General features: G+C 45.4%; 1 protein-coding gene across 2 annotated transcripts in view; it reads left to right on the top strand.

The window, feature by feature from the left end:
• Window positions 1-23,317, top strand: part of NALCN (sodium leak channel, non-selective) — a 330,676-nt gene that overhangs the window by 4,630 nt on the left and 302,729 nt on the right. For both annotated transcript variants that reach the window (XM_055136147.1, XM_055135485.1), the window contains exons 2-3: window positions 13,023-13,169; window positions 16,411-16,593. In XM_055136147.1, coding sequence (XP_054992122.1) covers window positions 13,062-13,169; window positions 16,411-16,593 — 291 coding nt within the window. In that variant the 5' untranslated portion in view covers window positions 13,023-13,061. The remainder of the gene's footprint in view (window positions 1-13,022; window positions 13,170-16,410; window positions 16,594-23,317) is intronic.

Genomic DNA, 23,317 nt, shown 5'->3' with positions numbered 1-23,317 from the left:
AGCATCTCCTCCTCACTCATCTGTGGCACAAATCCACTGCCCGGAACTCAGACGGAGGTTAAGAATGAGGGGTCATCAGCAGAAGTCCAGGATGTGTCAGAGAAACTGGGTGGGAGATTGGAGGCTGAGTACCTGGATGCTCAGGGACTCGGGATGGACGTGGAGTGGAGGGGGGGAGAGATTGACTGGAAGACCGTACTCTAGTTTGGGGGTGGGGGAGCACTGGAGGGAGCACCTCATAGACTTACAGGAAGGAGGGTGGAGAAACCCATCCTGGGCTTCAGGACATAGTGATTGTGGCTAACTTTGTTATTTCTACATAAAACAACACTTGTTATCTTTCAGTGAGGTCTCTCTACACTAAATCTTTGGCTCTATTTTTTTTCTGGCAGTTCTCTTTTTGTTATTATGAGATTCATAGAAGATCAGCTTCACATATTTCTAGAGCAGGAGTGGATTAAAAAGAATACTTTTTTTTTGAAAAGTACAAATTATGGAAGTCTGTGTCAGACAAGATACAAGTCAGTGATGGCTTCAAATACTGTGAATCTATGTCACCGAAATTGCCTGGGGTTAAAAACATCCCAGATAATGTGAACCAGGAATGAGACACTTTTAAGTGTCGAGAGTTGCTTAACTGCCACTGCCAGGACCTTAGGCACAAAGATGAAGCTAGCTGTAGATAAGAGATTTGTAGTCTTAAAGGCAACACTTATGAGTTTGAAAGCAAGTTCCCTTGCAATAGCTTTCCCATGGTCCTCAGCCTCATATATACTTTATACTTTATAGAGAAAAAAGAAAGCTAGGGAGGCCCAAAATCACTTACCATTTTTTATTAACTAAAAAAAGGTGGAAAAGGGGCCGGAGCAATAGAACATAAGACAGCGGAGAGGGCATTTGCTTTGCATGCAGCTTACCTAGGATCAATCCCCGGCATCCTATCTGGTCTCCCAAGCCCTACCAAGAGTGATTCCTGAGTACAGAGCCAGGAGTAACCCCTGAACTTCGCTGGGTATGACCCAAGAAGCCAAAAAAAAAAAAAAAAGAAGAAGTGGAAGTGTATAGCAGGTCAGGCACTTTCGGCCAACCTGGGTTTGATCCCCAGCATCACCTATGGGGCCCGGACAACTTCCAGGAATGATCCCTGAGCACAGAGGCAGGAGTAAGCCCAGAGCACTGCAGGGTGTGGACCACAACACCAAAGATCAAACCAGCAACAATGATGAAAATGAAAGGCCTTTATGCAGCCATCTCAAAGCTCTGGTCTACTGCTCTGTCTTCCAGAGTGGAAGGTACCACTCATCTTGGAGGGTTGAGGCTCAGGGCGGGTGGTCATGGCCTCAAGTGCAACTGGGAGGCATTTTCTGTGTGTTCCTTAAAGAAGGTAGATTTCCGGAGCTGGCGCTGCTGAGTGAGGGACAGTTTTGTTTTGTTTTGTTTTGTTTTCTCTGAAAAGAAGGAGCTGGGCCAAATAAGTCTGAGGACCTCTGCTATAAAGTTTATGGTAAAAAAGACAGAGAAACTCCACATTTCTAATGATCTTCCCCAAAGAAAAAAGGAATCTATTCTTGTATGTCAATCATATTCATATAGTTCTCTTAAGAGAATGATCAGGGCTGGAGCGATCGCACAGCAGGTAGAGCTTTTGCCTTCCATGTGGCCAACCTGGATTCAATTCCCAGCATCCCATCCAGTCCCCTGAGCACCACCAGGAGTAATTCCTGAGTGCACAAGCTAGGAGTAACCCCTGTGCATTGCCAGGTGTGACCCAAAAAGAAAAAAAAGAAAAAGAAAATGAACATGTTCTATCAGGAGAACTGGAGGCTGGATCATACCGTACAGACATCAGTTACAAATCAACTTTGGTCTCAGATTTCTATTTTGTCTGTGCTCACCTGAACTCGTCTGTCTCATATTTCTTTTGTCCATCAACCTGTCTGGGCAATGCACTCCAAGCTTTGTAGGCAGGTGTCCAGATGCTCGTCTGAGCTTATCTTCATTTTAGTTATAGCTAGCTTAATTCTACTGTGGACAACATGCAGGAATCACCAGGGTAGAGTTTTTCAAAGCTCATTTCCGGAAGAGCACCTGGAAGATTCTGATTAAGTTCATCAGGGAGTGTTGAAAGGATGTAGGCACACCTGTGTTCATTGCCATACTTAGTACAATAGCCAAGATATAAGACAAACCAAATGCTCAGTTCCAGGTGAGCAGATCAAAAAGTTGTGGTACACACACACACACACACACAGACTTGACTACACTCTAAGAAAGGACAAAACTATGCCAGTGAATGGATGTGGATGGAACTAGAGGATACAATGCTGAACAAAGTCAGAAGGAAGGAAAGGTCAGACACAGAATAATCTTTCTTCTATATGGGATACACCGCAATGCAGTGGACCACGGCAAGGCAGTGGGGGAACTGAACCACAAACCTGAGTTGGTGGGGGGGGGTGCAGATGGGCTTGAAAGGCATTTAGATTCTTGGGACACCGGTGATGGGTATGGTGCTGGACTTATGTACATGGGGAAACTGCATGGCATGAACAATTTGGAAATCACTTGTCTTGCGTATGGCCACTGGCCACCTAGTTGAATCCCTGGTGAGCAACCCAGTTCAGTCCCTGGCACTGCACACATATTCAGAAAGACCACCCTGAGTGAGTCACAGGCAAAGCCCTTTTCAGAAGCTACTATTTTATTTTATCTTCCTTTGTCTCACCTATGGGCTCACATTACAAAATTAGACACCTACCATTTAAGTGAATCCTCTTGCTGAGTCTTCATGACGTCTTCGTGAGAGTAACATTTATTAAAATTGAATGCCTGTGTCTGAAAGGTTGGGTGATAGAAGTTTCTATCACAGATGGAGGAGGGGGTGGCCCCCAAGAGCCCACTCTGAGATGAAGACACCTGGCTTTCTTTCAGATTTACATGTGTAGCCGCCGGTGATGTAACTCTGATATTCTCTTCATACAATTTCCCGACACCCACTCTGCACCCAGAATAGCGCCTACAATTATCCCTCTTCAGCTTGGAATGAGTAACAGGGGTTTGCTCCATGGCCAGACTGCATTTGCTCAGAGGACCCTCGGCCTGTATCCCAGTGCTCCATCTGTGAGGAGTCTGGAGATTCTGGCCTCACTGATACAGATGCATTCCCTCCTCTGTTCTTAGCCTGTTTGGCATTTACCACGGTGGTGACCCAAAGAATGTTGGGGAAGCAGGGTCTTGCCTGAGTTCCTGGTGCCATGTGCCAGAGTTAGTAACAGTCAAAGAAAACTCAGTGTCCCCAATTAGGAAAACAAAAAGGAGTAGAACCTCATCCTTACTGGTGTCGTGACATTGCCGCAAGATGTTTACAGAAAGGGCCAGGAAGAGCACTAGGTGTTGCTTTTCTTTGGAAGGGGAGACAGAGCAGGCCAACCTTTCCTAAGTCTCCATTGTCTGTTGACAAAAGGGGAAGGAGAGCAGATCCAGGGCCAGAGAGGAACTTCAGTCTGTTCAGCTCCCTCTGTTTGGTGGCTCTTCTAGCTCTGGGGTGGCTTCCGAGGTCCTTTGGAGGCGGGAACAGTTGTTATGGCAGGTTACATCTTGATTTAATGAGGACTGAAGCAGATGCATCACCAGGAGTGACCCAGGCCTGAGCGCAGAGCCAGGAGTAAGCATGGAGCACGGTGGGTGTGGCCCCCACACCAAACTGAATGTGACATGGCTGCAATAGCTGAGGGGTGGGGTGGAGAAAGGGAGGGAAACAGAGAGTAAGAGAGAGAGAGAGGGAGGGAGGGAGAGGGAGAGAGAGAGCAAGCACAAGAGAGAGAGAGAGAGAGAGAGAGAGAGAGAGAGAGAGAAGCTGAGCTGCTGTGGCCCGAGGATCCCAGGCCTTGTCTTAGTTGCAGGTGCTGAGTTCTGTTGTGTCCTTGAGCCAGACCGAAGACTCAGGACACAGTTGGAGAAAACAGCATAACACAACTGCTGGACTTTCCTTCAAGAAAAGCTTGTTTCCAACTAGGCTCAAGAGCAAGATGCATGTGGCCCTTTACAGCCCGGGAGTGCGCTTCTTAGGGGACCATGGGGAGACTTGCTCCAAGGAGTGACCTGCAGCCTGGCTCCCATCCAGCTCCGCTGCTGAGACCTGGAGGAGCAAGAACAGCAGCACTTTGACTCCCCTTCTCTGGGAAAGAGGGTCCTGAGTAGAGCCTTGGTGGAGACACAGCCATGGAAGGCCCTGTTGGAAGGTAGGGACGGAGACTCCCATGGGGAGGTCATCAGAAAGGGCGCTGGCACCAGCCCTAATCTCCTCCACACCTACCTGGGCCTCCCAGGGCCATGGGGAGAAGTGAGGGAGATAATCCAGGCAAAGCACAGAGAAGGCAGGCGCTGCCACAGCTCTCAGCAGGCACAGGGCGAAATGAGGGGAAGCTTTAGGTTTCACAACTCTTCCTGTGCACGGGAATGACAAATGAAATTCATCCCCGTGGCCAAACCACTGCAATGAGAGTTACTGCAGAGAGGAAACAGGAATCCAACTCTGCCTCGTTCCCAACCCTCCTCTAGGGAGACACCCTGGGTTGGAGACAGGCTGTGTGACTCGGGACAAATCTGTCTCCAGCTTCTGTGATGGGGCTAATGGCTTCAGGGGGGTGTGCGGGACTCAGAACAGCGTCTGCTGGGGAGCCAGCTTTCAACTAATGTTTCCTCTCCTTTCTGAAAAATTTTTGTAAAATCAAATCACCGAGAATTGCAAACTTCTTCATGATTGATTTTCAGGCACGCGGTGTTCCAACAGCAGTCCTCTCGCCGGCATTCACAAATGGACAAATGGACTTCCATCCACAAAGGTCCTTAGTACCTCCCATCCCCTGCCTACCTTTATGGCAGGCAAGATTTCTTTCTTTCTCTGTTTTCCCCTTTTTCCCTTTCATGCACAGTGGTTTACATTTTTAAGTGAAAAATAAAGAATGCACACCCAGTGATGCTCAGGGGTTATGCTAGGTCCTGCACTCAGCAATTACTACTGGCAGTGCTCAGGGGACCATAAGGAATGCCGAGCCTATGGGATGATGGGGATTGACAAGAGAGAAAATGATGGGCACAGATGGTTGAAGCTGTCTTGTACTGGGGTTATCTGTGCCTGCATATTTATTGACATAGATTTTCACATGCAGGGAAAAGCCAGTTAAGAAAACAGCATTTAAGCAACCACTGAAAAAGAACTACATGCATGAAAAAATCCATGTTTTATTTTCTTTTTGGTATAAAATGCTAAATGAAATCAACTCCATGTGTCCTTTAGCAAATCCCACTTGCTCAGGGACATTTGTCCCATGAGCACATGTGATGACAGCACTCTACAATGATGAGCCCCTAATGGGAATCCCACAAGTACCTTGCAAAAACACATGTTTAGCATGTTTCATGTTCGGAGGTGTCATTAGGATGGAATTTATTTAATTTATATTAATGTTCCCCTATTTCTCCTACAGTGAACAATATTACTTATGCAGTAAGCAAACAGAAACATGGTACTTTTCATCTCTTCAAGGTTTACGTATCTGTGGAGGTGGAAAGACCAGAGCGCCTGTCTTCCTGGGTACAGAGACAGGCTGCATGCGAGTTTGCTCAGGATGCTGGCAGAGAGCCAGGACAGTGCAGTGATCAGGAAACCGAGAGAGGGAGGTGAAGGACTCGCATGTAATGGCCCGAGGTTCTGCTTTACTCCATCAGTTGCTCTGCTGTTTCTTTCCGTGCTGTCTGCTGTCTCAAGGACACGGGCGATCCACGAATCCTGGGTGGGGGGGGGAGATCGTATTTTTTGTTCAACACTAAACCACATCCTGTACCATGATAGTTCCCTAGGGTGCCTGTCATTTTAGTGTAAACATGTAGCAAGCATTTTAGTGGTAAGTGTGAATGGAGACACCTCTGTGGGCCTTTCTCAAAGACAAGGTGGGAAGGCCAAGTTTGGGGCAAGAAATCAGAGAATAATTAGTGGACCTATTGTCTTCACTTCCTCCCCCGTCTTTCTGGGTTCCAGGGGGACTGCTGAGTGGATAGCGGAGCTTATGAATATATAGCAGAGTCAATCAATGGTATAAAAGGTTGTGCTGGTAGAAGTCAGCCCAAAGGACCCCTAAGGTGCACCAAGCTCTAGGAAGCCAGATGATGTGAAAGGGGGCTTGTAGGTGCCTGCTTGAGGACCAGAGAGGAGACCCCACCAGTGGGAGGTTTGACAAAAATGGCATATTGGGGGTGGAGTGATAGTACAGGAGATAGGGCATATGTTTTGCATGTGGCATACCTGGGTTGGATCCCTGGCACCCCATATGGTTCCCCAATGCACTTCTAGGAGTGATTTCTGAGTGCAGATCCAGGAGTAAGCCCTGAGCACTGCTGGGTATGAGTCAAGCCCCCTCCCCACTAATGGTATCTGTGTGGTCCTGCTCATCGTGCATGGGGACCTCGCACACAGGGTAGCAGGGTGGAGGAGTAGAGAGGCCAAGAGAAACATGCGGCTGTGGGAACAGGTCAGGCTGTGTGATGAGGGCACCGACATGGTCTACGTGAAGAAGAAGTAGTCCAGATGCGTGCCTCGGAGTCGCTGGACCCAGCAGATGGTGATAAAAACAAAGACCAGATGCTCCTTACAGGGGTGAAGGAGAGAGAAAGGCATGTGGATTAGGGGATAAGGGACACTCTTAACTTAGCAGGTGGAATATTCCAAAGCATGTTACTGCAAACCCAATAGACTCACTAGAAGAAATGACCCAGTCTACTGCAGATACCTCCCCCAATGAAGTAAAAGATGAGTTTTAATTTTATCAAGCAAGATTACAAGGATCAAAAGAGGTGAAAACACTGTCACTGGGCGGAGCAATAGTGCAGTGGGTAGGGCAGCTTGCCTTGTGATTGGCCAACCTGCGTTTGGCCCCATCAGCACTGCCAGGAGAAGTAAACCTCAGCACTGTTGGGTGTAGCCCAGAAACAACAACAACAACAGTAATAAAAAAATATATAGTCACCGAATACGAATGGGAATTCCAAGCATTGAAAAGAGTGAGGCAAATACATTTTCTCTTTCAGTTTCCAGTAGCTGTTTCCAAGCAAAGGCTTATCAATGAATGGGTGGTGATAGTACAGATTCTCTCTCACTACTGTAGAAATGGCAACCAATTTTAATACATGGGAAAGAGCACTGGAAGATAAGTTTTCCACATTGGTGTATTGACTCATGAGAAACATTTCTGTAACCAGAAAAAGATATATTGGGTTTTAAATACATAACAGTGATAAGGCTAAGGTACATAGAAGCAACGTCCTATCAACATATTAAGCTTACCTAGGAAACTTAAATATCCCTGCTGGCCTTGATCAGGGGAATTATAGTTGGGCTACACTCAGTTCTGTTGATACAATAGGAATGGCCGGAGATGTCAAACATATTTCTCTGGATAAATGAAAATTATTACAACCCACTGCCTCAAGTGAATTTTGGATTCTTTGTGTGATCATAGTTTGCCTTATTTCACTGCTTGAATTCTTTACATAAGATTGGTAACATTTAATGACACTGTGTAACCTGTACTAAATATTATTTTAAATAAGATATGTTTGGAAGAATTCTTCTTTGAATATTTTTGACAAGTCTGAGGAGAAAGGGCTTAAATTCCTTTCTGGAGGTTTGCTAAAATTCACTGGTAAAGTCTTCCAGTTCAGGACTAGTTTGGGAAAGTTTCTCAGTTACTGTTTGAATTTGCAGGCTTACAATGGAATAAGTCAGATTTTTCTGTTTATTTTTTATCCAGTTTGGCTAATTTGTATTTATTTAAAAACATATTCCTTTTTTTCTAGTTTATCGACTCTGTTATCATAGGTCTGTTCTTGGTAGCCTATTTCATATAGCATCATGTAATTTTTCTGTTCTCTTTTATCCTGTTCATTAGTTTTCTTTCTTTTCTTTGTAAGCCTAGTTTATTGATCTTATCAATCTTTTCAAAACAATAACTCTTGCTCTCATTCATCTTTATATTGTTTATTTGGTTTCTGTTTTATTTCTCCACTCTGATTTTTATTATTTCCTTCCTTGCTCTAACATTAGTTTTATTAGTTCTTTTCTTCAGTTACCTTAGCTGTTAGACGAAATTGTTTTGTTTGGGAATTTTCTTCTTTCTTTATGGTCTGTATTGCTCTAAACTTCCGTCCTCGACCACTTTGGCTGCACCCTGGGTTTTGACATCTCCTGTTTCCATTTTCATTTGTCTCCAGGTATTTTTAAATTTCATCTGTAGTTTCTGCAACCACTGACTGGATGCTGAGAAGTTAGAATCACACGCTTGAGGGATTCTGACATTCCTTTTGTTGATGAGTTCTAATTTGTTCTCTTTCTTACATTATGATCACATATAGTAATACCAAATTGTACTTGGTGTTATTTGAAGCTTCTAAGGTTGACAATTGTGTATCCCAGCATAGAGTCTGTTCTGGAAGCCTTTCTGCACGTGCTAGTTGTTGGGTTCTAGTGTAGGTGTAGATTACTAACCTTGTCCAGCCAGAGTGTGACAGAGAGCTTTCTGGGCACTTTGGTTTGATGATACTTTTCCTGGGGGAAAGATGGGGCACACATGAGTGAAGGCGTCTAGATTTCAGTTCCAATTTGTGGATTTGGGGTCTAACACCCACAAGCAGTTCTCATGATCCTCCTGGTCCTAGGATGCAGTTCAGTTCCTGCACTACCAACCCAGAGATCGTATCTGGGCATTCAAGGGAAAGACTCCCCCACCCCTTGGCTGCCAATCACTTGTGCCCTTGACTAACTGGATGCAGGCCAGAGGGTCCGGTCACCCTCTCCCAGGACATCAGACACCAATGCAAGGCCGGCTTGGCTCCTGTGCCCTGGCTAGTTGGCTATAAATCAGATGCTCCCGGCATCTTCTTGAGGTTCCATTAGTTTGCTAGAATTGACTGCCAGAACTCAGAGAAACATTTCATTTGCTGGATCACTGGGTTTAAGAAGATAGAACTCAAGGAGAGTCAGAGGGAAGTGTATGTGGGAGAGGCATGGGCCCCCATGCTCTATCCATGTCTGCCTCTCTCATCAGCCAGGGCTTCATCCAACCGGAAGCTCTCTGAGCCTGTCCTTTAGCTTTTAGTTTTTCATGGAGGCTTCATCACATGTGTGTGACTGATGAGATCACTGGTCATCAGTGATTAATCCAACCTCCAGCCCTTTCTCTCTCCCCTGGTCCAGGGATGTCAGAGGTGGAGCTGACGGCTCTGAGCCTCTCACTGCTGATTGGTTCCTCCAGCACTGAGTGTCCATCATTAGGCAGGGTCCAGTTGTCCCTTTAACAGAACAAGAGACACGTTAATAGGTCCTATTAGAAATTCCAAGAGTTTTAGGAACTTTGTATTGAAAACTGAGTTGGAGAGCAATTACATATTTCTTACTGTGAATTATTGCATCACAGTATTAGCAGTCCTCCATGATATTGTTGATATTTGAGTAAGTCCAATGGGGTCAACATGCACTTCATAAAAAATCTGAGTATTGCTTCTCCATGACAAATAATCAGTTTTAACTCAAAAATGTATTTTGACCAGAAGTTTACACAGAGTTTTTGGTGTAATTTTGGAACAATCATGTAAAGACACTCATAAACTAAGTATCGTGGAAACTTTCTAAGGATTCTTGCCCTGCTTTCAAATCCAAAGGATACCGCCATTCAAGAAGTATCTTAAATTGAGACCACCAGATGTTCCCCCCACGGTTCTCAGAGAACAAGCATCATTTGAATATTCTACATATATTTACATATCCATGTCAAGAGTCCTAGCTCCAATTATGTAAAATAAAAATCAATTAGTGCTGCCTACAGCGAGGTCCATATTCAAACCCAATATTCCGAGCTAGGCAGTGTGGAAGCCCCTCCCACATCCCAAAGCTCCTTAGCTGGAGTTCTGGGAGTGTGGAAGCAAGGCGGACATGTGTGGGGGGAGGCCTAGGGGAATACTGACGTGAAGGGAAGTGCACACACAAAGGGCACAGACTCAGAACTGACTGTCCTCGGCTGTGCATTCTCTGCAGGTACTGGCACGTCCAGCAAACCCATTGGGACTTGCTGCCTCGCTCCCTTGGGGGTGGCCAGACCTCTGCATCCTTGGGATTCTTCCTCTCCCACCAGCGAGCTGCCAGTTTCCCTTCCCAGGGTGGCAGCGGCTGATTTCTCCATGCCCTGTTTGCATGGCTGTGTGCTCTGGGTTGCCTTTCTGCTCTCCCCATTGCCTCGGCCCTTTCTCAGCACCAGCGTGGCCCACCGGGGTCACTCAGATTCCCAAGTCTGGCAGAGCCTCTTTCAGATGTCAGGTTTCCTTATGTGGGTTCAGTGTCTCCCAAAGAAGGCCAGAGACGTTTACATATGTCCAGGCAGGTGGGCCTTCTAGTAAGTGACTCCTTGGTATGGGACTCGGATCCGTCAGTCTCTGGGCCTTGGCAAGTCTGTCACCGGGATTTAGGAAAGCCAATGATTTTATTTCATTTACTTATTTATTTTGGAATGTGATCCACCATCCAGCAACGTCCAGCAGTTACTCCTGGCTTTGGACTGAAGAATTACTCCTGGCGGTGCTTGAGGGATCATCTGGGATGCCGGGAATTAAACCCAAGTGGGCTATGTGCAAGGCAAACACCCTACCCCACTCTACTATTATTTTTGGCCCTATTTTTTTTTTAGGGGAGGTTCTGTTTGCTTTTGGAGGACCACACCCAGCACTGCTCAGGCCTAGTCCTGACTCTGTCCTCAGGAATCTATCTTGATGGGCTCAGGGAACCATATGGGGTGCCAGGGATCGAACCTGGGTAGGCCGGGTGTAGGGTAAGTACCCTCCCCACCATACTGTCCTTCCTCCCTAAGCAGTCGATTTTAAATGCGGCCATGAGGGCGGGCCTTTGGGCCTTCAAGGACTGAAAAGTTCTTGTCCTTCTCAGTCCCCTGCCCATTTTTAACCACTGAAACAATGACTGCCCCACCCCCTTCTGATGACCTAGAAGAAGAGCATGTGTTGCTGTCCCCCAGGGTTCAGTGATGAGCAAACACGGCCGCTCAGTGAGAGGAACACACTTGTGGCTGTATCTCCTCCTCCTCACGTGACGTGCCCCACTCGCCTTGACACCCAGGTGCCTTCCCACAGGGGGACTGTCCCGGGTGGCTATGCTTTTCTTTCGGCTTCTCTGCCATTCCCCACAGAGTGTCTGTTGGTGTCTCCGTGTTCCTTTCCGATGCAGTTTAAGTGCTTGTCCCACCCGAGAAGGACCCAGAGGAGCAGGCAGTTGCCCTGTACCTCTGACACTAAGGTGACTGTGTGACTGGTGGCCTGTTGGGTGGCCCAGGTGGGATGAGTCATTGCTTTGGGGCAATACAGTGGGACCTTGAAGATAGGGATGTGGGAATGGGCCATAGGTGTGACAGTCCTCGAGCGGGTGTATCCATGACTGAGCCTTGGGTGGTGTCACTCATGTGAGAGAGGCGAGTGGAGTCGGACATGCTTAAACACTTCTACTTTAGGGGGCTGGAGCGATAGCACAGCAGGTAGGGCATTTGCCTTGCACGTGGCCGACCCAAGTTCAAATCCCAGCATCCCATATGGTCCCCTGAGCACCGCCAGGGGTAATTTCTGAGTGCAGAGCCAGGAGTAACCCCTGTGCATCGCCAGGTGTGACCCAAAAAGCAAAATAATAATAATAATAAAAAATAATAAAATAAACACTTCTACTTTATTGAATAGCAAGGTACACCCTCAATAACATCGTGAAAATCATGTATATAAGGAAGCAAATCCAACTAAGTTTTCATATAACTAATATTCCCAGTCACATCCTCACCTCCAGTTGACTGAAGCCACAATCCAGCGCTCTTAGTGTGATGTGTCTTAGGAGTCCTGGGGGCTCCGTAGTATCAGGGTCATCTGGTCCACCCGACTTGAGGTCAGCAGAGGGATGAGGGTCCTCAGTAACGCGTCCCTCGGAGAGTTGGAGATGAGTCGGACTGAATCCTGCCCAATCTCTCGCACACTGGGGATAAGGAGAGAGGGAGATCCTGAGGTTCTGTCCAAGTTTGATGGTCTGTCAGAAACCTCTTCTAAGGGCCCACTGACCAATCGCTTTGGAGTGTCTCCAGTTGAATTGGCCAGTCCGACTTGAAGGCGGGAAGTATCTGTCCCACGTTGATAACAAGCTGTGTCAAGCCTGGGGTCTGTGTCTTTATCAGCGGCCTTGCCAACACCTTGTTAGCTAACTCTATCACACACACAATGAAAGAAGTTCACAAAATGTACCTTTTGTTTACACAGAATGGAGTGGCTTCCATTCACAGCATGTAGGGAAGAGGTTTCAGCACAGAGCTGGAGAGACTGAGTATCTCACCAATGGGGTCAGCTGTGCTTGTGCAAGCCCCCCCAGGAGCAGAGATGGCTCAAAGATTATGAAAATCAGCCTGAAATCTCCGAAGGCACTGAGGGGCCGCTGCTTCAGACCAATTCTTCTAGGCTGGTGGTCTCTCTACAATAGATGCCAACTGCTTAGAAACATCCCAGATGACGCTCTGAGTTGAGAGAAAGATGTTCAAGCCTTGATATGTATTAATTTTCATCGCTCTCTTGACAGACTGTAGTTGCCTGTGTTTATGGTACATAGAACATATATTCATATGTGTAAGTCTGTATGTAGATATCTTTTGTTTTGCTTTGGCCACACCTGGCAGTACTCAAGGCTTATTCCTGGTTTTATGCCCAGGAATCGCTCTTGACAGTGCTCAAGAGATCATATGAGGTGTCAGGGATTGAACCCAGCTGGGCTGCATGCAAAGCCAGCACCCTACTTGCTGTACTATTATTCCGGCCTGTAGAAGCTTATGTCAGTGGAGGACACGTGTCATTTAGAGTATGTGGAGCATCCAGGGTGTTACCCTACGTGATCCGGTAAGATGGGTTAGATCCTTAATGCACAGCTCTCCTTCTTTTCACAGACTGTGGTTTGGTGCTCGAACACCAGCACTAACTTCAGCATGCTCAAGAGGAAGCAGAGCTCCAGGGTGGAAGCCCAGCCTGTCACCGACTTTGGCCCCGATGAATCTCTGTCGGACAACGCAGACATTCTTTGGATTAACAAACCAGTAAGTTTCTGACCGGAAGTCTGAGGAAGGCCACACTGACGCAAAGGGAATTTGATTCCTAGGATTCAGAAAGCATGTGTGCTTAGGTTTGAAAAGTCTCTTGGGGGATAGCAGGGAGGGCACTTGCCTTGCATGCTGCTGACCTGGGTTCGATCCCTGGCACCCCACCTAGTACTCTGAGCCCCACCAATAGTTATCCTGAAGACCAGAACCAGAAATAAGACTGGAGTACAGTGAGCTGTGGCCTAAAACACACAACCAACAAAAGCGTCAAAGAAAAATCTAAGGTCCAGTAGACTGTGGGTGAGTGCTGGGGTCCAGATGCTGAGACCAGTCCAGGTACAATAGTTATTTGTGCAGAGAGACTTACTGGGTGGATGGGGCGTGCGCTGAGCCTGCCACCAGTGAAGCCACAGCAGCTGGAGAGAATGTTCAGCTTGCAGGTGAACCCAGACTGAGTTCAAGAGACACAAACCATGTGGCCAGGTTTCTTCTGCAACTGAGTTTTCAGGAGGAGGTATGGGGTTTTCAGAATGGAAGGTCTCCTCTAGGACGCATGTTTGGTATAAGAGTCCAGATGAATGAGATTGTGGTGGTGGTGTCTGAAGAACTACATGGTCTTCTCTGCCTTCTTCAGCTAACGAGAAGGTGAGGCAGGGGGAGGAGGGGTCTACCGAGAAACTTGGCATCTGGACAGGCTCACAGTCAGAGATGGGCTGGAACCGCCACAGGGGTGGGACCCTCTGCTCTGGCAGATGGACCAGGCTTGACCTCAGAGTCTCAACCCTGGTAGCGCTGGTCTTGCCCCTCGCCTTGATAAGGATGATGACCCCCACAGTGTGAACTAGCCTGCACCTCCTCCCCATTCACACTGCCTTCGACTTGACCATCACCAAAGCCCTGAATGGTAAACCTCAGTGTTAGAATCACACTCAAGTCTCGTCCTGCTCTGACTCCCCCATGGTCCCCAGCTGCCCCCTTCCTGGACTAACGCACCTTCCACCCCGGAGCCGTGTCAGCCACATCTTGTGGCTGCAGCGTCTTTAGACAGTTCCTCTGATGCAGTCACTCTGCTGAGCCATGTCCTCGTCCACTGAGAGCAGGTCATTCCACCCACTGAGCTCTGGAGAATTCCAGTTCCTCATTGAATCCTCTGTACCATGGGGACAATGAACCTCATATCCTTATCTTTGCATAGTGTAGCTTACGTTTGCCTAGAAGTATTAGTTAACATTTCATATGAATATATGTACGTGTTCTATGTAGAAGTCTGAAAAATAGATCTGAGTCAGAACTGGCCTGTTTCTATTTCTGTGTGTTCAGAGCTGAGAATAATTTCTGACGTGGAGTAGACCTTCCATCTGTGCTGAGTGAATTAAACAGGTCAGAAAATAAGTCTCACCAGCTTGATCTTTGTGTCCACCTAGCACAGAACTGCTAAAGGAGAGTGTTCCCTAGGGGTTAGAGAGATAGGACAGTGGGTCGGGCGCTGGCATGCACCCGCCAACCCGGATTCAATCCCCTGCATCCTCTACGGTCCTCTGAACCCTCCGGAAATGATCCTTGAGCACAGAGCCAGGTGTGGCCCCAAACCAAAATAATAATAATAATAATAATAATAATAATAATAATAGTAAAATAGAATGGTGTTTTCTAGAACAGTCTCAGGGGGAGAAGCCAATATAATTAATGCTGAATTAGAAATTAGAATTCTGTCTTTAAATTCAAAACAGATCTGTTGGGAAGAATCTCACATTGATATGTATTGCATGAAGGGTCATCAACCCTTACCATTGACTTAATCATCAGTGACTTATATGTTCTAGAATTTTCAGCATTATGTCTTCATGCAGCTATTATAAGTGTCAGATAAAATTTGAAAACCACTCAGTAGCCTACAACTGTCTGAACTTCCACAAAGTTCCAATAGTCTTGTCTGTTTTTCATCTTGGTTTTGCTTCCTTGCTGCTTTACAACACAACACAATGAAATAAACTTTTCTTTTTCAGGCAGAATATAATCTTAAAGGACTAAAATGACTGCATATATTATAGCACAGTCAATAAATAACATTAAATTTCTGCTTAAAATTCTGCACTAATTCACTTATAATTCCATGTGTATGAGTTTATCATGGAGATAGAATGACTCTTCTTATCCTAGGTGTTTTTATGTGAGACATTGTATGTCTCACACATATATGCACACATCTTCATCCTTTTCATTTAAGTTATTTGGGTGATAAAGGACATCTTTAGGACGTGCTAGTGAGACTCATTTTATTTATTTATTTACACTTGAATTTCAGAAGATTGATATAGGCTAAATTTGTGTGTAAAACATATTCTCCAAACTTAGGATGAAAGTGTATTTGTTGTCATTTTGAAAATGGGATGAGGTCGAATTTGAAATTATTTACAGGTGAGGGGGAGAGAGAACTCAGTAAGGTGAGCACAGCCTGTGCATGTGGGTGACCCGAGGTCTGCCCTCAGCTCTGTATGGCTCCCTGAGCACCACTACGAGTTTCCACCCCAAGGACAAAGCCAGAAGAAGCTCCTGAGCATTGATGGCTGTAGCCCCATAAAAGGAGCAAAATAAATTTCAAAATAATTTATGTATAAAGATGAGGTATATGAACCACAAATAGGAAGGAATCCTAGACATGGGACGTGTTCGATGGTGATGCTCAATGGTAAAGCCATGGTGATGGACCCCAAGGAAATTGCATTAAATATGATATGGTATCACTGTCATCCCGTTGCTCACCAATTTGCTCGAGTGAGCACCAGTAATGTCTCCATTGTGAGACTTGTTACTGTTTTGGGCATATTGAATACGTCATGGGTAGCTTACCAGGCTCTGCCATGGGGACGAGATACTCTCGGTAGCTTGCCGAGCTCTCTGAGAGGAGTAGAGGAATCAAACCTGGGTCAGCTCTGTGCAAGGCAAATGCCCTACCCACTGTGCTATTGCTCCAAATATGATATGATACGAGGCCTAATTTTAAGCACGCCATGAGAATAAAATAGTAAGAAAGTAGCAGAAAGCCATATTTCTGTTTGAGTGAGTTACTAACACAGGAATTCCATTCTGTGGAAATTTAGCCCACTGCATGGGCTGAAGGAGCTTTGTTGTGTCTTCTCGAATTGGTGTTGAATTAATTGAATTATTCTCCACTGTTCCCTCAGGGCTGTCGGGGAGTTTCCGGGGACCCGACACTAACTCTGGCTCTTTCTTGCAGTGGGTTCACTCTTTGCTGCGGATCTGTGCCATCATGAGTGTGATTTCCGTGTGCATGAACACACCCATGACGTTCGAACACTACCCTCCTCTCCAGTACGTGACCTTCACTCTGGACACTTTGCTCATGTTCCTCTACACGGCAGAGATGATCGCAAAAATGCACATCCGGGGCATTGTCAAGGTGAGCCTTTTCACATCCCGAAAGCCAGTCCCCAGGAGTACACCAAATGCACGGAGAATCTCTGTCAGTTCAGTAATAGGTTCTCATTTTTTTCTGTAAAGCCAAGCCTGTCTTTGTCTATATTGAAATAGACAAGATTTCAATATAGTCTATATTGAAACGGCACGGCTCTAGGTGCTGGTGAAAATGGGATACGTGAGAATAGCAACTATCAGTAAGATATGTCAGGGACAGAGTGTTGGCATATCTGGGTGGAGCTGGATGGTCCCAGCTCTGGCTACACAAAGACCAGCGTAGGTCTGCTGTGCTGTTGGGGTGAACCTCAATAGGGCATAGCATGGCCCACGCCAGGAATCTGTGGGTTAATTGGGATAAGGAATCAGTATCATAGCACAGAGAATGTGCTCATAAGCATCGGAAAGTCATTCATGGGAGGTCATCTCGGGACGGGAGGTAAAAGAAAGTCGTTGAGGGACTAAGACATTTCAGGATTCTAAGAGAAGGGACATGTAGAAAGGAATTGGCCCCATTGAAGGCAAAAAAAGGAAGAAAGATAAGGGAAAGAAGAATTGATTCTTTCTGGAACTAACTTTCCTGGAGGTTACAAGTATGCCCATAGTGTTCTCTGATACGTTCTATTATTGCACTTACGGGAGGGGGAGGGGTAGAATAGGCAAAGGGGTCTAAAGGACAAGTTATGTTTTCTTTAAGGACAAGTGGCTTAAATGTAAACAAATGCCCATTTCAGTTGTGCTGCAGTGCTGGCATCATCTTGGAGTAATTGCCACAACTTTCTTTCTTACTAAAACAGATGGTCAAGGGGCCAAAGACTGAGTAGAGTCTTGCCATGCACGGGACAACCAGGGTTTAAACCCTGGCACCCTGTGTGGTCCAGTAATTCTCTTCAAGAGTGATCCCTGAGCACAGAGCTAGGAGTAAGGCCTGAGCATAGCCAGTGTGACCCACAATGTAGCACTGTCATCCCATTGTTCATCGATTTGCCTGAGCGGGTACCAGTGACGTCTCCATTGTGAGCCTTGTTGAGACTGTTTTTGGCATATCCAGTATGCCATGGGTAGCTTGCCAGGCTCTGCCGTGCGGGCAGGATACTCTCAGTAGCTGCTGGGCTCTCCGAGAGGGATGGAGAAATCGAACACGGGTCGGCCGTGTGAAAGGCGAACGCCCTACCGCTGTGCTATCACTACAGTCCTGTGACCCACAATAAATAAGCAAAACTGATATTTAACTAAAAAATAAAACTGGCATCCAGTGCTTAAATGCTGAGATTCTGTATGGCTCAATATGGGTAAATATGAGACCAGATTACCCTCCGGCTCCAGCTCCCTGAGCCACATCTGTCACTGCTTTGAGGAACTTCCTTTCTTCTGTTTTTCCTGTGTGTTTGTACCAGTTTGCCTTCCCACTGGGCTGGGGCCATAGCACAGCGGTAGGGCGTTTGCCTTTCATGCGGCCGACCCGGGTTCGATGCCTCTGTCCCTCTCGGAGAGCCCAGCAAGCTACCGAGAGTATCATGCCCAGGCAGAGCCTGGCAAGCTACCCAGGCGTATTGGATATGCCAAAAACAGTAACAATAAGTCTCACAATGAGAGACATTACTGGTGCCCGGTCGAGCAAATCAATGAGCAACGGGATGACAGTGTGTGACAGTGTGTTGCATTCCCACCATTACAGAAAGCTTCCCTTGGAGCCACTCCCTCCCCCGCCCTTGCTATCTGTCGCCTAACCAGTAGGGGCGCTGTCATCATGATTTTGATTTGCATTTCCGGATGTTGAGTAAAGACCTTTTCATCCAGGATGGGTCATTTACACGTGTTCTTTAGAGCGATGCTTATGATGCCTATTTGGATCCTTTTTAGCCCTTTAAATATCAAATCGTCAAGTTGTGCACTTTAAACATAGGTCGTTTTTAATGGTCAATTATGCAATAAAATTGAGGAAAATAAAAGAACGTTGCATCCAACTTAGTTTTAGCAAAAAAGAAAGTCAGAATAAATGCATGCTGCTAATTTAAATTATAATGGCCTCTGTATTTGTGAATTTGTTTTGGTTTTACAGTTGTAGGAGAAATAGGTTCATATGTTGGCATTTAATTTATGTTCTAATAAAATACAGTAGCACGCAAAGGGGCTCTATGAGTCCTCTCCAGATGTTCTTATGTTACTCAAATTTGTGTTGTAATGCTTTTACGAGTAGCCCTACTATTCATTTTTACAACTGCTAAAACTTAATTTTTCATGAAGTATTTTCATGCTTTTCCTCTGCGAAAATCTTATTTTGCTTTTTTTAAAAAATGAATCAGCATGAATCACAGTTACAAAGATGTTCATGATTGAATTTCAGGTGTGTCTTGTTTCAACACTGGTCCCTTCACCAGTGCCCACTGCTCTCTGTCAGTGTCCTCAGTTTCCCGCCCACCCCCACTGGGGCAGGCACTTTCCCCTGCCCATTGTCTGGCGTCTCCTTCCCTAACCTTCCCTTCTCCTCTCTCACTTCTGCCCCTGTGTCCAGCTCCCTACTGAGCCTAGTTCTCCTGCTCCTTCTTTCTGTTGCCATTGAGCATTTGCTATTCCCCTGTGAGGTTTCTTCATATCCCTCCTGAGAGATCATTTTGAGTTTTCTCCTTTCCCTCTGACTGACTTCACGCAGCATGGTAGACTCTAGACCATGCACAGTGCAGCAAATTGCATGACTTCATTTTTTCTTATGAATTCAATTATCTGTTCGTGGGCCTTTGGGTTGTTTCCATATTTTGGGCTATTGCATATAGCGCTGTAAGGAACACAGGATTGCAGATGTCTATTCTGCATTGTGCTTTTGGGCCCTTCAGGTGTACTGGAAGAATTGCCGGGTCATAGAGGAAGCTTGATGTCTAGTTTGTCAAGGCTGGCCATATTGCTTTGCACAAAGGGTGGAGTAGTCAGCGCTTCCACCAGCAGTGAAGGAGGGTTCCTTCTGCCCATGTACTTGCCAGCGCTGGTGGTTGTTCTTTCTCTGTGGTGTGAGGTGATATCTGGTTGTTTTGATTTGTATTTCCCAGATGATTAGTGATATTGAGCTTTTTGACCATCTGTATTCATCCTTTGAGGAAGTTCTTGTTGATCTCTTTAGCCATTCAGGTGGTCTGCTATTTTATGTAAATTTCAGGAGGATTTGATCTATCTCTTTGAAAAATGTCGTGAAAGAGTATCTTTATAGGAACTGCATTGAATCTGTATAACGCTTTGCGAAGTATTGCCATTTTGGGAATGTAAATCCTTCAAGTCGATGAGCAAGAAATGTGTTTGCATTTCTTTGTGTCTTCTTTTATTTCTTTAAGTATTTTTTTAGTTTTATCTGAATAAGTTGTGCACCTCTTTAGTTAAGTCAATAAGTAGCTAAAACTTGTTTTTATGAAATATTTCCATGTTTTTTCTACCTTAATTAATTTGCTGACAGCACTGAATTTTTCACCTTTAGCTTTTTAACTTCTTCACCTAGACTGACTGGCAATTATGTGTTGTGTTTGCTCACAAAAAGGACTTAAACTTCTGTTCTTCACACATATATAATGATATTATGATACATTGTGCGCATGGTGTTCTAGGCATCAGGTTTTGCATTATTTAGGGCAGAACTCTTTTAGCTGTTCAGAAATTAAATGTTTAATGTGTACTGATTTCCAACTACAATCTTTCTAGGGAACAGTCAGATTTATTTATGAAGTGAGTAACTCCACTTTATTTTCTCTGTCTTCTGTGTACAAACATAATGAGCTGGTGTACAATATATCAAGATTTGGGGACTGCTAGTTTCTTATTTTTGGAAAAGTGTTAGCCATAATTCAACTCTGCTCATAATAAAATATTCATAGAAACAAACTAGTATATTGCTCATTCTCATACACATATCTTAAAATGGTACCTAACCTAGTTTGATCGCAACACATTACTCCTTGTACATGGTAATGTGGTATAGTAAGACCTACTTTATAAAATAATCTGCACCCAACCAAACCTAGAAACTTTGTTTTCAAAGCAACTGTACTAAAGTGTCCTGAGGGCATTCTAGTATTGCCCACTGATTTTATGATTGGTACTTCTGATTTGCCTAATTCATTCAATCAACTGTAAATTTAAGATGCTACAATAAGGTACTTAGGCAACAAATACAAGAAACTAATATTCTTAAACCCATGTGGAGTTTTTCACATTTTCCCTTTATCATTCAGCAAGTATTTTTTAACACTTATCATTTTCAGTTGTCCTGGGGGGGGGGAAGGGCAAAACCCAGTGCCGTGTCCCCTACCTAGAGTCCCTGGCAACTTTGTGGATCATACACAGGCACTTCTGATTTTCTGCATTCAATCAGTTCCCTAAGGCATGTCGGATTGATTTTTTTCTTAAAAAAAAAAAAAACAGGAGCCTGCATCCACTAATTTAAACTGGAAAGCTAAAAATTATGTACCATTATTTAAGCCAACTCATTTTCCTCAGAATGACCCAATCACTTTCCCTTACCCATTTACCCTCTATTGTACTCTCTGTACAATAGATAGCATTTTAAAATAACTAGAGCTCAATTATCTGGAGCTGTGAAGTTCAGTAATGTTTTATATACACCCAACAAAGATGAGGACATATGGAGATAAATAGTGTGTTGAAATAATATCTACCATATTTTACTGAATCTCCACTACAGGGGTTCACTTGACAGATTCTTAAGGAAGATAAAAGAACACTGCTAATGACGCTTAGGGATGCTGATTAGTGCTGGAGCTCTGTATGCCTGACACTCAACTGTGACTAACTTTGTAAGAGACTGCGCCTTAGTCAAAAACTTTAAACTGGAAGTTAAAGCTGTAAGATTGGAATTGATGCATTGGCTATAAGATGGCTCCTCAATTCAGAAATGCCCCACTGTGTTAGAAAAATATCTTGAGGCTCTATTAGATGGATGCTCAAGAACTGGGTCCTGGCAAAGGCTATGTTTCATGGGAGACAGGCCAGGGGAAGGTGGTGATGCCCTGCCGTTAAGTAGAGAAATAATGTCAGCTCCATTTTCATCCAAAGGAACAGAAGAGCTGTGGCCACCTGCATTGCGTAGGACAGCCACTGGCAGGGTTGGGGACAACTCACATAGCTCTGGTGGTGCATCTGCAGATTCACTGATCATGGTTCTTCCTGGTTCTGATGTCATGACTGGGGAGCAAATACAGTCTGGAAAATATAGGCAGCACGTACTGCACAGTGAGAATTCAGAGAGGTGGAAGGAGCCCTTCCGTGTCCAGAGGCAACGTGGCAGAAATACCCAGGGCTGAGGGAGGGGACATAGAGTAAGTGAAAAGTATCAGACACATCTGGAAGTAAAGGAAGGGAGATGCAGCGATGTCTTAGAGAGTGAGTATGTCTCATGTGTGGCTAGTATGATGGTGTGTGAAGTCAAGGTTAATGGTGTGTGTGTGTGTGTGTGTGTGTGTGTGTGTGTTTGTGGTGGGGAGAGGACAGGTCACACCTGGTGGTGCTGGGACTACTCTTGGCTCAGTGCTCAGGATAACCTTTGTGCTACTGAGTTGCATTGCATGCAAAGCAAGTGCCTTAGCCCCCATGCCATCTCTCTAGCCCCACGACTGGCATCTAGAGACACAAAGCCTGTGACAGTATTTGTAAAGTGTGAAGTATCAGAGATGGCAGCCAGAAAGGCAGGCCTGCAAGGCAGGCTGCTATATGGATGGCCCCAGAAGAAGCTGGGGGAGGGGTGTGGTGGGGGATTCCTCTGCAAGGTTTGCACCCTCTCACTTATTGTATTTGAATTTTTCTGTGGAGGTAAAATTCAGGTAAAATGCTCAATGAGCCTTTGAGAGAAAACAAGGGAAATAAAATTCCTCCAGCAAGAGATGTCTTGGGCATGTTTCTTTGGGGGTTTGGGTCTGTTTTAAAGATTTCCCTTCTAGGGGCCGGAGTGATAGCACAACGGGTAGGGCGTTTGCCTTGAACTCAGCCGACCCGGGTTCGATCACCAGCATCCCATATGATCCCCCAAGCACTGCCAGGAGTAATTCCTGAGTGCAGAGCCAGGAGTAACCCCTGAGCATCACTGGGTGTGACCCAAAAAGCAAAAATAAATAAATAAATAAACAAATAAATAAATAAATAAATAAAAATAATAAAGATTTCCCTTCTATGATCCTGTTCTTTAAGCCTGAAAGTATTGGCACTTTCATGCCATCTTTTTAATTGTTGTTTCTAATTACCTCCCCTCACCCCCACGCCAGTAATGCCTGCCAGTTACTAGCCCCATTGAGTGGGTCTGAAGCCAGGCGCCCTGAGAATTAAGAAAACAAGACAGACCTAAGAGTGAAGCTGAGCTGGGGTCTGAGGGTTCCTGGTCTCTGGATTGAGCAGCTCTGTTCTCCAGCCCAGACCAGTTTTATTGTCTTAAGCTCAGAACAAAAGGCCACCATTTACAGACATGTGCCTATCAGTGCTTACCTGGGCAGGATCAGCTTTCACATAGCAAAGGAACTGCTTCTGCCCTACATCTAAAAGACCCTCACTGGGCTTATGCTATGCTTGCCCTGAGCACTTTTGCAGTGGCAGGTGTTTGTTGTCTGTTCTTTCCTGTTACATTATTCTGTCCTGGGTGCATTTTTGCAAACCCTTTGCATTCTACTACCTCAACTATCTTAACTAGGGACCTATCCATCCTTATTTTTTTCCCTAGGTGA

Source organism: Sorex araneus, chromosome 1 (assembly GCF_027595985.1).
Source record: "Sorex araneus isolate mSorAra2 chromosome 1, mSorAra2.pri, whole genome shotgun sequence".
In the NCBI taxonomy this organism is placed as follows: Eukaryota; Metazoa; Chordata; class Mammalia; order Eulipotyphla; family Soricidae; genus Sorex; species Sorex araneus.
This window is presented reverse-complemented; position numbering and strand designations above follow the sequence as displayed.